This window comes from Primulina eburnea, chromosome 15 (assembly GCF_022965805.1).
Source record: "Primulina eburnea isolate SZY01 chromosome 15, ASM2296580v1, whole genome shotgun sequence".
In the NCBI taxonomy this organism is placed as follows: Eukaryota; Viridiplantae; Streptophyta; class Magnoliopsida; order Lamiales; family Gesneriaceae; genus Primulina; species Primulina eburnea.
In genome coordinates, this window is record NC_133115.1 from 31,097,564 (window position 1) to 31,113,834 (window position 16,271).

At 34.1% G+C, this 16,271-nt stretch overlaps 3 protein-coding genes across 7 annotated transcripts; 1 reads left to right on the plus strand and 2 right to left on the minus strand.

The window, feature by feature from the left end:
- On the plus strand, positions 1 to 4,263 carry LOC140814592 (CMP-sialic acid transporter 1-like). 5 transcript variants are annotated; one of them, XM_073173623.1, is made up of 9 exons: positions 1 to 141; positions 324 to 407; positions 846 to 1,060; positions 1,173 to 1,251; positions 1,590 to 1,759; positions 2,174 to 2,360; positions 3,004 to 3,081; positions 3,201 to 3,351; positions 3,760 to 4,261. In XM_073173623.1, the coding sequence occupies exons 3-8, from the start codon at positions 903 to 905 to the stop codon at positions 3,342 to 3,344; spliced, it is 816 nt and encodes a 271-aa protein (XP_073029724.1). In that variant the 5' UTR covers positions 1 to 141; positions 324 to 407; positions 846 to 902; the 3' UTR covers positions 3,345 to 3,351; positions 3,760 to 4,261. The 5 variants fall into 5 exon arrangements, with proteins under 5 accessions (XP_073029724.1, XP_073029723.1, XP_073029720.1 ...); XM_073173619.1 differs by having other exon boundaries at positions 30 to 184; positions 3,760 to 4,259; XM_073173621.1 differs by having other exon boundaries at positions 30 to 184; positions 3,860 to 4,258.
- Positions 4,264 to 5,609: 1,346 nt separating this feature from the next.
- Positions 5,610 to 7,661, minus strand: LOC140814932 (uncharacterized). Its single transcript, XM_073174030.1, has 5 exons — positions 7,321 to 7,661; positions 6,761 to 6,872; positions 6,512 to 6,604; positions 6,199 to 6,399; positions 5,610 to 5,989 (listed from the first exon to the last, which is right to left on the minus strand). Exons 1-5 carry the CDS (start codon positions 7,605 to 7,607, stop codon positions 5,759 to 5,761), a joined length of 924 nt encoding a protein of 307 aa, XP_073030131.1. The 5' UTR covers positions 7,608 to 7,661; the 3' UTR covers positions 5,610 to 5,758.
- Positions 7,662 to 12,525: 4,864 nt separating this feature from the next.
- LOC140814607 (pathogenesis-related genes transcriptional activator PTI6-like) lies at positions 12,526 to 13,735 on the minus strand. The gene has a single exon (XM_073173642.1). It carries the CDS (start codon positions 13,693 to 13,695, stop codon positions 12,742 to 12,744), a length of 954 nt encoding a protein of 317 aa, XP_073029743.1. The 5' UTR covers positions 13,696 to 13,735; the 3' UTR covers positions 12,526 to 12,741.
- Between the last annotated feature and the right edge of the window lie 2,536 nt (positions 13,736 to 16,271).

The window sequence follows — 16,271 nt, forward strand, 5'->3', positions numbered from 1 at the left end:
ATAAATGAGGGGCTACATCTCGAAGTAAATGAAAGTTGAGGGGGGTTATGTGAGAATTTTGCGAGTCCATTATTCTGGTTTTCTGGTGTAGCAATTACGCGGTTCAGTGCGATGTGCATACAGTGAGACGGAGATGCAGTGGTACGTCGTCGCTTCGATTCTTACGATTCTTACAAGTTCTCAGGTTTCTCCTCACTTTGAATCCACTATTCAAATTTTGAATCTGGATTCATCACAGAGTTGTTTGTGTGAAAATATGTGATCGATTCTTTAAGTTTATTGTATTTGGACTGAATGGGTTTGATTTTGTTTCATTTTCGTAGGGAATTTTGACGACATTATCACAGAGTAATAGGGGATATAAATATGATTATGCCACTGTGCCATTTCTTGCTGAAGTTTTCAAGGTACTTTACTAATTTGTATGATCTGGTTTTATAAAATTACATTATTTCACTCGAAACTGACATGTTTCTTTAATTAGTTTTTAATCCTTTTTTCTTGGTTCCAGACGACATATAGTTCAAACTAATTCATGATCTTTGATAAATATGATCCCTTTTATATCTTATCTCGTGGTAGCTTCGTTTTAACATAGTTAGGATTAAAGCAGATTAAAGCTTTGGTTTTTCTCGAATTCAGATATAACTCATGTCCTCGTTTGTTGAAAAAGGTGAACCATTGTATTCAAATAAGAATCTTGGATGAAGAATCAGATATCTTTTAATAAAATGCATGAGTTAAGAGGCAGTGTTTGATGTATAGATATTTTGCACGATGCGTTTTTAATGATGTAGAATTGCATCTACTTCTTTTGCTACTATTAAGTCTTCATTGAATTGCAGCTTATTGTATCTAGTGTACTACTGTGGAGGGAATGCCAGAGTTCACCTCCTCCTAAAATGACCACAGAATGGAGGACTATTCGATTATATCCCATCCCATCAATTATATACCTGATTCACAATAATGTTCAGTTTGCTACATTGACTTATGTTGATGCCTCCACATATCAAATAATGGGCAATTTAAAGATCGTGACTACCGGAATTCTATTCAGGTGATGCATATTTCATTTTCATTCATTAAAATTCTTTACTTGGGACTTTATGAATCTGATATATGTTTTTTTTTAGAAGAATTATGGAATTTTTTTCTATTTTTTGTTCTAGGCTGTTTTTGAAGAGGAAGCTTTCTAATTTGCAGTGGATGGCAATTGGCCTATTGGCTATCGGAACGACCACAAGTCAGGTGCTGCAGAGATCTTTTCAGTAAATCTTTATTTTATATCTTGTCATTCTACATCGGTTATTTATGTATGAACAAATAACCAGTGTCGGATTTGTTGGTAACCTTAACCTAGGCCATTATAGACTATGAGTTTGCTTCTAATGCACATTTCTACGCCCTCTTAAGATGGACCACAGACACGTGCAATTCTTCTTTTTAGTGTGCATAGAAATATTAATTTGTAAGTGTCTTAAAATCACATTAGATTCTAGTAAATCAGTTATGATACGCTCTTGGTGCAGTTGTCACGTTGAAATGTTAATATTTAACGTATTAATACCCATTTTATGCCGATGCAGGTAAAAGGCTGTGGAGAAGCTTCTTGTGACTCGCTCTTTTCGTCACCGGTTCAGGGCTATATCTTGGGCCTATTATCTGCTTGCCTTTCAGCATTGGCTGGTGTCTATACGGAATTTTTGATGAAGAAGAACAACGATAGCTTGTACTGGCAAAACATTCAGCTATATACGTGAGTCTTTTTCTGTATTCTTACTCCCTCGCCTCTGCCCTTTCTTATATTACTTGACTACGCTGTAAATTCGCTTAGACCTTGCGGACATGTAATTTTATCCTTATGCTTGATGCTTGTTTAAAATATTGTTGGGGATTAACAATTGACACATTTATCCTGCATGGCTATTCATATGATATAGCAATCGAAAAGTAGCATCCTGCTGCATGTCTAAAGAGTTGAATTACGTTGTTACCATCAACTATAGTATCTAGTATGATGACGTAATATTCGATTTTATATATGTGGATTTATATGCACCAATGAATAGATCGTGAGGAGGAACAAGACAAATACTATTCTTTGTTCTAGCTATTAGAATAGCACGATTAACTTGGATTAAGCACTGTGATGATATGCCTTTACTTTCAGTTTTGGTGCAATATTCAACATGGCAAGGCTCGTCTTGGATGATTTCAGAAGTGGATTTGAGAAAGGACCTTGGTGGCAACGCCTTTTCAATGGATACGACATCACAACTTGGTTGGTGGTTTTAAATCTGGGTTCTACTGGGCTGTTGGTTTCGTGGTTAATGAAGTATGCTGACAATATTGTGAAGGTACGTTATCTCACACTTTATTTTTTTAATTATCTTCTCTGTTGATGAATTCTAAACTTTAGTATTCACTTTCGCCTAATGTGTGGTGTATGCATCTTTGCTTCAACGTAGAGGTTTGAAAAAATAAACTATTCCCAAAAAAGAGATTATATTAAATGGGCTGTGTCTATGTGAGAACCTGTCAATGTTACAAACTAATTTTTCCTTGCAGTAATTTTTTTTTCAAATATCAACAAACTTGTGCTCCTAGAAATGAAATCCTGTTCAATTTCTTAGATGACCATGTTCTTGCTGAGCTATAATTTTTACATATCGTAAAGGGAATTAAACTTAATGTACGCCAGTACTTCACCGCCCTTAAGCATAACTAGTTATCGCTTCCCTTTGTTTAAGTGGGTTTTCTACGTTTCTTGGGCCTAATCCATTAAACACCTTTAAACCGAGCAGAAGATATTATCCAAGTACTTGCAAGGCATTTGTGCTGACATGATGTAACTTGCTTTGTTGGTCAATGTATGTTTTTGTCATGTAAAGTTCCTCATTTCACCCTTTCTATGGTTTTACTTTAATCAATCCTCAATAACTATTCCTATTAACTATTATACTTCAATATATTTTCCAGCTTTTCTTTTAATTTAAACAGGTGTACTCTACATCCATGGCCATGTTGCTAACTATGGTACTATCTGTGTTCCTTTTCAACTTCAAGCCAACAGTTCAGGTAACTTTCTTGTATCTCTTGCAAAACATGGAAACATCATTTTCTATTTTAGCTGATTCGCCCCCTTTGATATGACCCTTAGTTGTTTGCTGGTGTGTAATTTCGTCATGCACGTGCAGCTCTATCTGGGAATTATGATCTGCATGGTGTCATTGCACATGTATTTCGCTCCTCCGAGCATGCTTGTTGATTTTCCTTTCACAACAAAACCACAACCTCAAAATCTACTCGAAGTTTCTGTTGATCGTTCTACGGATTCCTGAACAACTGGTAAGTCTAGTTTTTCCATTAGTTGAAAAGGTGGGAGATGTACTATCACAAGCATCGAAAGGCCCACAAATTCTATCAGGAGTGGGTAAGAAGTTTTGTTGGAACACAATACGAGTGAAACTTACTGTGTAAAAATACTCTGTTAAGTTTGTAATTCGCTAGAAATTTCAAGTGGTGGCAAATATCATTTTGAAATTGGAGTAGTTCTTCCATAGTTTCCTTCTTTATATTTAAAATTTGTTATGATTCTTTCATAATTTTAACTGTTAAGCTATTGGATACATGTTGTAAACCATGTCATTTGTTGGCAATTTAACAAGTGAGCTATGTTACATATATATCATTCTCCATAGCATAGTCAAGCAAAACTTTGCTCTATATAATTTCTTTATTTTCTGCTTCCTCGAGGTGTAATCCTTACCTAATTGCGAGCCACACAGAACAAATGTAGTTTCACATTGATCTTAACAGTTCCGTTATTTACGTGAGATAACTTGTTATTCATCAGAAGAGAACGTCGATTCGGGAAAACCCGCAGTCTTTTACTGGCAATAGAAATCACCGCCGTGATACCGGCACAGCCCGCCGACACTACCCTGGACTTAATCTTCTTCATTTCCAAATTCAATATCCGTAGCCACACTTGCTGCATTATTGATGGCTCTCACCCAGAATTGTTTGGTTTTTCATTGTTTAACTCAATTATTCAGACAAACATAAGTCAAGTCCAATGATCATATAAATTGGATTCTTGTTCTTGCTTTCTGGATGAATTTGTGGACTACATAGTAATGGGGACAAGCAAGTATTTAATATACGTAGCTTGTGGAAACTGTATTAGATCTTTCAGCCATTAAATTTCTGATTCATATTTGTTTTTTTGGAATGAAGTTATTGTTATACATGATATGAATCAAAAGAATTTCTCTGTTGATAGAAATTGACGAGGTCACCATATTTGTCATTGTTACTATCTCTAGGAATCAAATAAAAATACTCCTCTTTATTGTTAAACATTTGTATATGTTTAGAAATTTAAAGTATAAAATTTATATATTTTTTATTTAGATATGATAATCTCTTGGTCATTATGCTTTCTAGTTTCTCGCAGGGTCGATCATCACATCTCGTAAGCATAGGGGCATCGCCATGTTGCATAGTGAAACAGCTCTTAGAGGCAACGAAGAGCTTAATTATATTAAAATTTTCATAAAAGAACAATTCAAAATTTAGTTTCTATCACCTACCTTTCCACACAACTCCTTCCGCTACAAATACCACCCAATCTCTCATTACATTTCCTAACCAATACCATAAAAAAGCAGTAAAATATTTTAGTTACTTCAGGCAAAAAATGAGCCGAGGAATACTGGAATCCATTTCAAGATTGCTAGCCACAAATGTAGCTGCCACCGCCACCTCCGTTAGTGATGGTGCAAATGGGGGGCTGCTAAAGAGAGAGATTCATGGGTTCCAAATGCCACTGCACTACCCGAGATACACTCGGGCAGAGTACGAGTTCATGTCCGAGTGGAAACTCGACTGTCTTTTAATGGAATATGGTTTGCTAGTGAGCGGAGATGTTAATCAGAAGAGGAAGTTCGCAATGGGAGCTTTCTTGTGGAACTGTTGATTATTTGAATTCGATGCGTGATAATGTGTAAGATATGTGCCTTGTTTTGGGACATTGCTTGAGCATTTTTCTTTTTTTGTTTAAAAAATTTAATTTGGCATTGTATTTGATGTTTTTCCTTGTTTCTTTTCTAACGGCTCGATCTATTAGTTTTGGATTAAATTTCCTAAAATATCATCCTTTGTTCGAGCTGTTTATTTAATCGAGTAAAAAATTTCCTGAAATATCATCCTTTGTTCGGATCAAATATCGAATTCTTCGTCGGATTCGAAGAAAATTGTTATCCTTAATTACTTTTTCGAGTCCCAGCTTTAATGTGGGGCGCAAGAGACGACTCTCTCAAGCCCATTTTTGAGAGGCACAAAAAAAACTTTTTATTTCATATATTTAGCAGTAAAACGATCATACAGCTCATGGATTCAACACAATTCAGTTACAAAAACAACTTGTAATCACGAGTGATGGATGATCATGGACGGATTTCGTTTCATGGAATAATACACCTCAAATTATGTACTTCAAAGATCATCGTTTCGAATGTTTATGATGGAAGCAACACCAATTTTGCGCAGATTACAACGATGTAAATGTGATGAGTTTATCCAGAATCGGTTAAATACAATGATATCCATGCAAAATAAATGTTAAAAAATGAATATTTATTGCATACAGCAGAAAAATGTGATCACAAGCTTCAAAAGCATATCGATTCGAGGTTGTCATCCATTTTGCATTTTTAACAGTGAGACTATCCTACGAGTATATCTTCATTCTTCAGCACCATGGCCAAGAAGCATCTGTCCAAGTGCAGCAGCGGATGTTCTCTGTTATAGACACTTGATCAAATGTTTGTCCCGGTTCTAGAACATTGCTTGCTTGGTCACCTCCAAACGCCTGACAACACCGTATAGTTTCATCCCGCAACAATACTTCTTCCTTGTATGCCGGATTTGGATACCTTGGATGTTGAATCAAGGGAACATTTTTCCACCAAAGTTTAAGAGCCTAGAACAACCCATGAAAAGAAATAGCACGTCCATTTGAAACTATAAAATGAGTAACTCAGAATATATATTTGGTCCAAATATTAAAAAACACTCAAGCATCCCTCTTAAAAATCATTTTCTTTTCTCATTCTGTGGCTGCTTAGGCATCACAGTGCTATCATCCAATTAAATATCAATGTTAGACCGAAGCTAATTATTAATGCTTACATGCCAATATATCCATAATGCAACTTTATGGGGCATCATCCAGAAAAACCATGTATGATCCCCAGACATAGAGGGGGTCACTCTCTTGGCGGTCAACGAAGCAGTGAAGTAGTTGCCGAGCTTGGGGTGTTGTACTGAGATTACTACATGCAAATTGTCCCCAGGTTCATTTGTTTTCATGCTCCAGTTCCCAAGCATGTCCTATTGTATACAAGGTGAAATATGTAAACAAAGAAAAACTACACAATACTCGAACATTCATCATGGATTCAGGCAAACAATCGTTGATTGAGAAAATCAATTAACCACCAACCATAAAAGGGCTGACATGAAGAGCTTTTGCCACTAAATCCGAGCTCGGATTGAACAAAAATGATACTCTTTCACCCCATGGTGTATTAGTAACCTGATGCAATACAATACCATGTCAGAAACTAGCTAATTCCAGATAAACGATTAAAAGGCACAAGCACCCTTTATTATCCTATTGGAATGGACTAATTCTCTCCTTCTTTTCTTTTATCTTAGAGGGCGGGGGGTGGGATTGGGGACGACAACTCACCTCAGCAATGCATTTCCTCAGAGTCTTCTTCGAGGCTTCGAAATCGTAACAATAGTACAAGCTCAACGGGTTTTGTTCATATCCCACGCTAGGAGGTATTGTCAACAGAAAACTGGGGAATCGAGTAAATCGTCAATCGAATTCAACTTAAACCAGTAACACAAACTAAATGCAGATTAATAATAAAGATGATCTAGATTTATTAAGTCCAATCAGAATTTCAAAATACCCAGTGGTAGAATATATATCATCACACCAATCCACAGAACATTTCAATAAATCAATCTTCAAGTCATTGGACTTCACATTATAACTTGCCCGTGGCGTCAAGCATTAAATTCATCTATGATCAACGCCCACTTAACCACTTGAAAATTAGCATAAGCCTATATTCAACATAAATTTAAATAAAGAGAAATGCGGTTTCATAATAATTTCACCGTAAATGAATGTTTGTTTTTGCCTGATGCGATGAAAAATTTATATAGATGAAGGATAAAGTGATAAATCGCAACTAATTTCCATGATAAGTAGAAATGAGTGAAGAAGTGGAAACTTACACTGGCCCGTTGGTGTTTGCGACACGGCGGGCCTCATCAGCAGAAAGATGGTTGGGAGACGCGTGGGAGGCACCGTCGAGGTCAAAGAGAGCATAGCGAACCGGGTAGCTGAAAGAGTGGTGGACAGGGCGACGGCGCTCGTGCCAGACAGTGCCTTGGTAGAGGATGACCGATTCTGCGGCGACACGTGGGCGGTGGAGAAGATAGCGGAAGGGGAGGAGCAGTGAAAGGATAAGAGATGTGAAAGTGGTGGTGACTACGGAAATCAGCAGGTACACCAGCTCCATTCGTTTTCGAACCGGAAATGCTCCTCTAAGCCTAAAATCATACTTGCTGTATCATATGGCTTTGCAAAAAAGTAAAAATTTATGTGAGACGGTGTCACTTGTCGTATTTATGGGACGGATCTCTTATTTGGGTCACTCATTAAAAAATTTACTTTTTATGCTAAGAATATTATTTTTATTGTTAACATGGGTAGGATTGACCCGTCTCATGAGACTCACTCTTGGAAAATTTGGCGAGATGGATTTTTTATTAATTCAATGTTATATAAGATAATCATATCCAACATCTGTACATAGCAAAAAAAACAAGTAATTGAGTCAATTTATTAAAGAAAAATAACACAAGTGAATGAACTCGAAATGCATTATATATTTTTTGTTTTCAAATTAATTGTTCATTGTATATTTATGTAATTAATGTTTGATTACTTTTTCTCAATATAATTGTCATTCGATGTGGATATGGATTAACTTTAAATATACAAATAGATTGTCATGTCATTATTTCTATAATTAAGTATTATATGATAATATATAATTATGGAAATACTCAAATAAAATAGAAGTGACGAGAGAAATTAAAACAATTAATCATTCAATTTATTTATTTATTGTAATAATTAAAGGGAAAAAATAATGAAAGAATTGATTTAATTTTCCACACATCTCTTTCTCATTTAACCACTTAACGAAAATATCTTTCTAGTATCATATCATATCATGTATATAGGTAAAAAGTTCATTTCATCCACACTTTTATAGTTATTTCTTATTCAAATTTAGTAATTTTTATAATAATAACATTTAAATTCACAATTAAATTTTGGGATATAAAATATGATATTTGTTCATGTATATAGAATTAGTAATTTGACAAAATAAATGTAAAAATTGATTAAATATCATTTTCCTTTCAGTCCAGTTCATTTATAATCCAAAAAAATAATTGTGATTTTATGTTTTTTTTTTCATTTGCCAATATATTCGATTTAGAATTCATTTGGATGTCTTTCCATTCAAGGTATTCAGATACTTTATCTGGGTCTTCATATTTATAAGTTTCTGAAGTTTTTTTTATTAATTACATTATAATTATTTTTAATAATTCGTTGAGTTTATTCAAATAACAGTGTAATAGCCCAATAAATAAACAAAAACAAAAACGAAACAAATTTCTTGTTTGTTATTGTAAAGTTTGTCTATTTGAATTACGTATCGAAATCTAATATTTATTAGGTACTTTTTTTCAGTCTAGACCCGCAACAGGTGATAATGAGAATAACTTAAAATTGTGTTTGGATTAAAATATTTGGATTTGAGGAAATATCCATTTTAGAAATATAATCTCTATTTGACTCTCACTCATATATATAACTTTATTTTTTTAATTAAGTGGTGTTACTTCTTTACCTTTTTCCAATAAATCCAATAAGATATATATGATTTTATTTCTAAAATAAGTTATTGTTACTTCTTTACCCTTTTCACATAAATCCAATAAGAAAATCATTTTGACATAAATATAATAAGAAACGAATGCTTATGTTTCAAAATTGAAAAAAAATTACAAATGTCAACAAATATATTTTGAAAAGAAACGGACTAGAATCATAAATGATGTTTTGTTCTTTTGTTTATGACATACCAGACAAAACGCATAAAATGAATTTTCATTTTAAATTGAGAAATAAAGAAAAAAAAATGCAATGAAGTATTTGGTTGGCTTATTTAATAATGAGATGCCAAAAATACTAAAGAAATTAAAAAAATAATAAGTAAAAATTGACTGTTTATTATTTTAGTTTCGCTATTTGTGAAAATTTACTTAAAGTTTAATTTTATGGAATTGTCAGAAAATTGAAAACAATAACAAATCCTAACAGATGTATTCTTTCTCATTAGCTCAAATATCCAAAGAACAACATGTCTTTGAAATAGATGCAAAACAAGAACTCATAAGTTCCAAAATTCCAACTTAACAAGAATTAGAAAAAATTGAAAATAATAATAAAATCCAGTATGTATGTTCTTCCCCATTAGCTTAAATGTCAAAGAAGCATGTCATTGAAACAGAGGAAAAATATGAACGTCTAAGTTCCAAAATACCAACTTAACCATAATTAAAAAATTAAATACATATATTAATCTATTGATTTCTTCTTTCTGCTTTCAAATTCCCCTTTAGAAGGAATCCTCTTTTTCTTTGTTCTCCCTTTGTTAACTCTAACCTTAGGAGGTAGTACAATCAGAGAATCAATGCCAGCAGGTATGTTCCATTCTTCAGAGGGAGAATAGGATAAATAGTTTCTGTGTATGCCAAAACTCATACATTTGTGGTATAATAATGTGAGCACAATTCATATATGTATATACCATGGTGACAAGCAACAGCAATAACATGTGCACACGGAAGTTTATCAATATTGAAAACTCGACGACAACATGTTCTTCTATTTAACTCTACGGTTGCATCATGACCAACTCCAATGATGTGGTATTCAAAAGTATTCATCTGAACAACTTTCATTTTATGTGACTCAATAAATCTTGATCGCAAGGTCGTCTCGCCCATGGAGTAAGACGTTGTGTTGAAGCAACGACATCTTTGCGGTGCTTATTAAACAACGATGAGATAAGACTTTGAATCGCTTCCAACAAAGCAATAATTGGTAGCTCTCGTGCAAACACCAACTTTGCATTGATTGATTCTGATCCATTTGTTGTCATAATATTATACCGAGAACCAGGAAAGTATACTCTTGTCCATTTTTCTCTATCATTACTGCCCTCGAGATATTTTGTGATACTTGGATAGCTGTTTTTCATCTCTTCATACAATTCATCAAACTCAACATGTTTATAAGTTTTAGCAGCTCGCATAAACAACGCAATTCCACCTACCTTGAACTTTGGCCCTGACTTGATGTTTTGTCCAAGATGACATATGCAATGCACATGTCGTGCTTGCTTGTATACAGAGGCAATACCATTGATGATTCCTTTACATCAGTCACCAAGTAATAGATAGGTCAACAAACATTTTCACTTCTTAAATATATCGGACCAAGAATATTATCACAAATATGTGTTAAGTAACTAAATTTCAATTCAAGCACACTTTTGTTCAAGCCAATATTCACGTATACTTGATCTTTCAGCATTGACATGGTTATTTTAGCGTCGTCAAAATTTATGGCTCCATATCCACCATTCAACCACGAGCACAATCAGGTTCCTCTCGCTCATGATTTTTTCATTTTCCATCATATTGGAACAAAACAATGGCCTACGTCATTTTCTTGTAGAATAGAAAAAAGAAAGAAGTATACTATTAAGTAAAAAAAATGCATCACTCAAAATTAAAAATAAAAATTGGAAATCAAAATTAAAATTATCTATGCATTTCATGTATGAACCTTTTTTTCTAAAAAAAAAAACTAATACAAAATTTATTTTATTCTTTGATAATTCTGAAGAAAATATCAAACACATTTATTTTTCTAAAAAAACACTAATACAAAATTTATCTTATTCTTTCGTGATTTTGACGAAATATATAAAAACAAGGGAAATATATGTAAAAATAAATAAATGTGAAAGCAATTCGCATTCTTCTACTTTTTTTTCGTTTTTTCACATACTTTGCAAGCAAATGAACAGAAATAACATAAACGACCAAAAAACAAATAATAGAAATTATACATACAATCATTATCTATGATAAGCAAATGATATCAGACTATTTTCTTTTTGTTATGAAAGATACGTAGAAGAAAGAAAAAGAAAGAAAATAATCTAAAATATGGGGAAAGTTATAATGATAGAAAATATAAGGGAAGGCCGAAGGCGCCTAAAAAAGATATGCATAGGAGGAAAAATCAATATTTTAGATTAGAGTTAATGAGTAATTATGTTAGAATAATTATATTTGAGCATGTAAGGGTAATTTTGACCAAATTCATATAGAAACTTTAAATGAAGGTTATTTTACAAATTAAAATGGTTAGAAGGTAAAAAATCTAAAAAGTTATCCTACGGAAGTTATATTTCAAATTATCCCAATATTTTAAGTGGTGATTTGAAATAACAAATAAACTGAAAATTCACCGTGATAACACAAAAAATAAATATTTGATATTTGAAATATATTATCAACTGGATTTATCTAAACAAACCAATGAATTTGTTATTATGAATTCGAAATCCCTAACACCAAATCCATTAATTCAAATACAACCTAAATTTGGGTTACAGAAAATCAAACGTTGTGTTCGATCGAATCCATTACAGAGAAAATGATATATTTTCTACTTTATTATTATTATGATATTCGAACTCGAGAATATGTTCAAGGGCTACCACACTCGATCATCCGTGGCCTTTGGGTATCACCAGATATACATTATTAATGTAATGGAAAATTATTATTTTTTATCTTATACATTTAACTTTTTGTAATTGAGATTTTCATTTTATATATCGTCAAATTTTGGTTTTAATCTCATATCTTCTAATTTTCGATAATTTTATTTATTTTTCATCGAGAATGTTGATATAACATTATATATTGTATTGTGAATGATTTTTGTGTCTTTTCTACCAACACAATGAAGTTAACTCCGCAGATTAAGACGATTAATACCTATTAAAGGTACGCGATTACATTTTGTAGAGGGAAAAAACACAAAAATTGTGGAGTCTACTTATGAAATTTGTTTAAATTTTATTTTATATAGTCTGGCTGAAACTGAGATATTCGTATTAACTTTTGGATTTGATCTTTGTCGTTGGTTGAACAAAATCCGGATTCTGGTGAGCGAGATCTAAATTTTTTGAAATTTGAAAAATATTTCAATTGAAAAGGCAAACATTCATTCTTCTTTACTTTTTTTCCTTTCTAAATAGATTGCCCATCCCATAAAATAAAGATACTAAGTCTGTAAATTAAAAGACAATTCATAAACTTACCATAGAATCACTACAATTTACAAGTTTTTTGCAAGAAAATACCAAAACCAATGCTACCAAAATTTATTATGTACCATTGTCATCACAAGAATTATTGCGTACCAACGATTCAAATTTCCTCTAAAACTTGGGCAAGTCGAAAAGGCTCCAAATCCCACTTGCCATTTTAAGTCACCAAGAATTGGTCATCAAAGAATTCATTAACATCCAATGTTAAAGACTCAAAATCACCCCTCAAGTCAATCGCAGCCCCATCTGTATCCAGCTCCAGCGGGGTGATTTCGTCGTAAATTAGCGGCGAAGGAGACCAAAAATCGAAATAATCCTTCAAAAAACATTGATCCAACGGCAAACAGTCATCGACGATATATTGAGAGACCGGTTCGAATAAAGTTTCTCCTGTTTTTTTGAACTCGGACCGAACCAAGGGGATATTATACAGAACCGGAGCTTTATTATTATGGCTAAACCTTAAAACAGAGGTTGGTGAACAGAGATTCTCACAAGACTCTTCCTTGCCAGAATCATCGCCGGAGACCGATGTCAAAACGACCTCCACAGACGGATCCGTATACGGAGCCACCCTATCCAGTGGCTTTATGAAATTTGTCAGAGCATCCGGACCGCGTATCTGGATCGCAGCCCTGTCGTAAACCAGAGCCGCCTCCTCCGCCGTGTCGTATGTCCCCAGCCAAACCCTCGTCCTCCTCGTTGAATCACGTATTTCTGCAGCCCATTTCCCCCACGGTCGCTGCCTGGCGCCACGAAACTTCTTCCCCGCCGCTCCCACCACCCTCTGCTCCGCCACTGGCTTCTTTTTCTTCCTCCCTGCATCCGCAAGAGTCCTTTCTTGAGCAGTTCTCTTGCTGACCCTATTCCTTGTCTCAATTCTAACCTCACTCACATGCTTCCTCACTCGCCGCAAACTCCCCATTTCACATTCGTCACCTGAAGAATCAGTAGCATCACAATCAGTGACAGAAATCCTCACCAAACGCGGCGTTTTTGAGCTGAAACCACCTCCTCTACATGCATTTTTACACTGCCACACGGTGGTGATGGCCTCATGGACCGAAAACTTGACCGGTTTGGAGTCTTTCGGATCCATTCTCCAATGCATGAAGAAGACAGAGTACAAAAAAATGGAGTGAGTTACAGTACAAAAAGGAGGGAGAGAAAAGGTCTTAATATTTTAGAGTAACCGATGGCTAATTAAAGGAGTGAGTTGGAGAAATTACGAGGAAATGTGAGTTGAGAATCCATTTATTTATGTAGTAAACTCGTAATTATTGGGATCAAATTTTAATGATGATAATAATAAGTAGACAAATTTAAAATGATTTTTATTCATAAATGGATATCATATGGAAAAAAATAACTTCTTTGATATGTTCGAGATCGCGACTTCCAAATTAAGGGTAAATTTTGTTAATACTCCTTACAAATTGTAGGTATTCAACCGGAAGCAGATCCCCGTAGCATGGGAAATCCCAACACTCACCGACTCATTCAATGAGGAAGTCGTAGCCGTACAACTTGGGCTTCAAGCAAAACAAACTCGTTCTGACACCTCGTCGCCCACAAAATACGGCGTTATTTTTGTGTCTGGTGACAAGCTTTCATCCACACAGCACTTCTTTGTTACACAATAAATCGAATGTTGTAGCACAGAAAGCTTTTAATAAAGAAAATTACAGTGAATAAAATAGTAAATAAATACTTAAAATAAATCGAACCGAGACTTGTATGAAAAATATATTGTCCTTAAAACAGATTTGTCCCCTCCGTTATGTGCGTCGAGGATGTACTCGAACGTCTGTTTCCCAGGATACAATGGAACAACTAGTAGTAATCTAGCACAAGACACCACTACAGCGAACTGAAAGGTATCTGAACTTTATCACGAGGCCAAAGGAACAGCAGCCGGAGGAATGAGCGACAGCAGCCGAGACAACAAAGAAGAGTTGTGAAGGAACGAGAATACAGGAGAGTGTGTCGGGTACTTCTGAAGGACTTGAGGCTGCCTATATATAGGCACTCGGCTTCCATATGGACAGTCACTGCTGGCCATCCAAAGGCCAAAAGGTGAGTCCAGCTAGAGCACCAAATGTCAGTCCAGCTGAAACACCAAAGGTCGGTCCATAGTATAATTTTCTAAAAATAAAATAGCAAAAACCAGGTGAACCTTGATGGAAAATTTAGTCTTTATCAGTCCGACATTCGACGCACTCAAGTCGCACTTGTATGCTTGCACACAAGTCAAGCCTTTTTCCATCGTAAATCGAGCCCATGATTTGCACCCCCTGCGCCGACGTGCGCGAGAGAGAACCTCTTGACCAATCATTGTTATACCTTCACAAAGTGCAACTCAATACAAGCTCATCAATACTATATTTATTTTCCAAAATGGGATATTTCTCACTTACCATCTACTAGGTCTTCCTTGTTCAATTTCTCATTCAAAAAGAACAAGCTTAATAGGTCTCTAAGTCCAACATGTATGACTAATGATTCATCTTTACGTCATTATTGAATAAATGATCATGATTTATCTTATCAACATATGTATCATGTGTTGAGTGTATTGAGACTTACATGCACGTGTGTTGAATGGATCGAGACACTGCCCATGTAAGTAGCTGGTATGATTTTTCCATCCCTTCTCGAATCCAAAACTTGAGGAAATTACAGTAACTCGCATGATTTCTATTTTTATCATATTATTGACCAATTTATATTTTTTATTCCAAGAATTTACATTTTTTTTCCTATCTTCCTTCCATTATACAATTCATGATTTCAAATTTTTCGAAAATTAAATTTAGAAGCCCATGTATTAATTTAATGCTTTACGTATCTGAGCTTTCGAGGCATAGAACTTCATTCTTCGTCAAGTTTGTGTGTTCGTTCATGCAAAAATTGGATGGATTTGTCCATTATATAAATAAATCTTATAAAGTCAATTGCTATTACATTTTCGTATCCCATCTCAAACTTGAAATTTTTGAACTCATTTCGAACAAAGGGAAGAAATATTAACTATGAACTCAAATTCGATTTCTTATTTGTGCCATTTCATAGAAACATGATCGCAAATTTATATTTTAAAAAATTATATTTAAATTTTGAATTATTTATGCAAGAGGGTCGACGGACATCCCCTTCGCATTATGCTATCTGGCTTTGCAAAGGATCTTAGAGCATGTTTGATTATGTTGGTGAGCTGATTTTGACGACTTCATCTTATGGTTCTGCGAGAGTGAGACGATGTTGTATAAATTATGTTAAAATATTAATTTTTATGTTAAAATGTAAATTTTTTATTCTATTAAAAAATAGGTAATTTTAGATCGCTAATATATTTTTCCATAATCCGATTTTCATGCTCAATCTCCCTCCCTCATTGCTTCCTTCTTCTCCATATTATTTCTACTTTGCTCGTCGGTGTATGGAGATTGGGAAAGACTAATCCACTTATGATTGAATTGGAAAAAAAAAAAATTGGTTTGAGAGAATTGAGATCATCAGTGTTCCATGAATCTATTTTTATATTTGGATTGAATGAAATAAATGTAATGAATATTTTTTTTAAATGAATGTGGAATAAGTTGTATTTTCTTGAACTGAATTTAGAAAAGATTGAAAAATATAGTCCTTATTAGCCGTTGGAGATTTTTATCAAAAATATTTCTATTT

Bases quoted from the DNA above. Each gene is read 5' to 3' on its own strand.
- LOC140814592 (XM_073173619.1), top strand. From the start codon at position 134: ATGCAGTGGTACGTCGTCGCTTCGATTCTTACGATTCTTACAAGTTCT. The intron at 185-323 runs GTTTCTCCTCAC...TCATTTTCGTAG, and splicing joins CGATTCTTACAAGTTCTCAG to GGAATTTTGACGACATTATC. The intron at 1,061-1,172 runs GTGATGCATATT...TTTTTGTTCTAG, and splicing joins ACTACCGGAATTCTATTCAG to GCTGTTTTTGAAGAGGAAGC.
- LOC140814607 (XM_073173642.1), bottom strand. From the start codon at position 13,695: ATGCATTGGAGAATGGATCCGAAAGACTCCAAACCGGTCAAGTTTTCG.
- LOC140814932 (XM_073174030.1), bottom strand. From the start codon at position 7,607: ATGGAGCTGGTGTACCTGCTGATTTCCGTAGTCACCACCACTTTCACA. The intron at 6,400-6,511 runs GTTGGTGGTTAA...TGTATACAATAG, and splicing joins TTCATGTCAGCCCTTTTATG to GACATGCTTGGGAACTGGAG. The intron at 5,990-6,198 runs GTAAGCATTAAT...GGGTTGTTCTAG, and splicing joins CATTATGGATATATTGGCAT to GCTCTTAAACTTTGGTGGAA.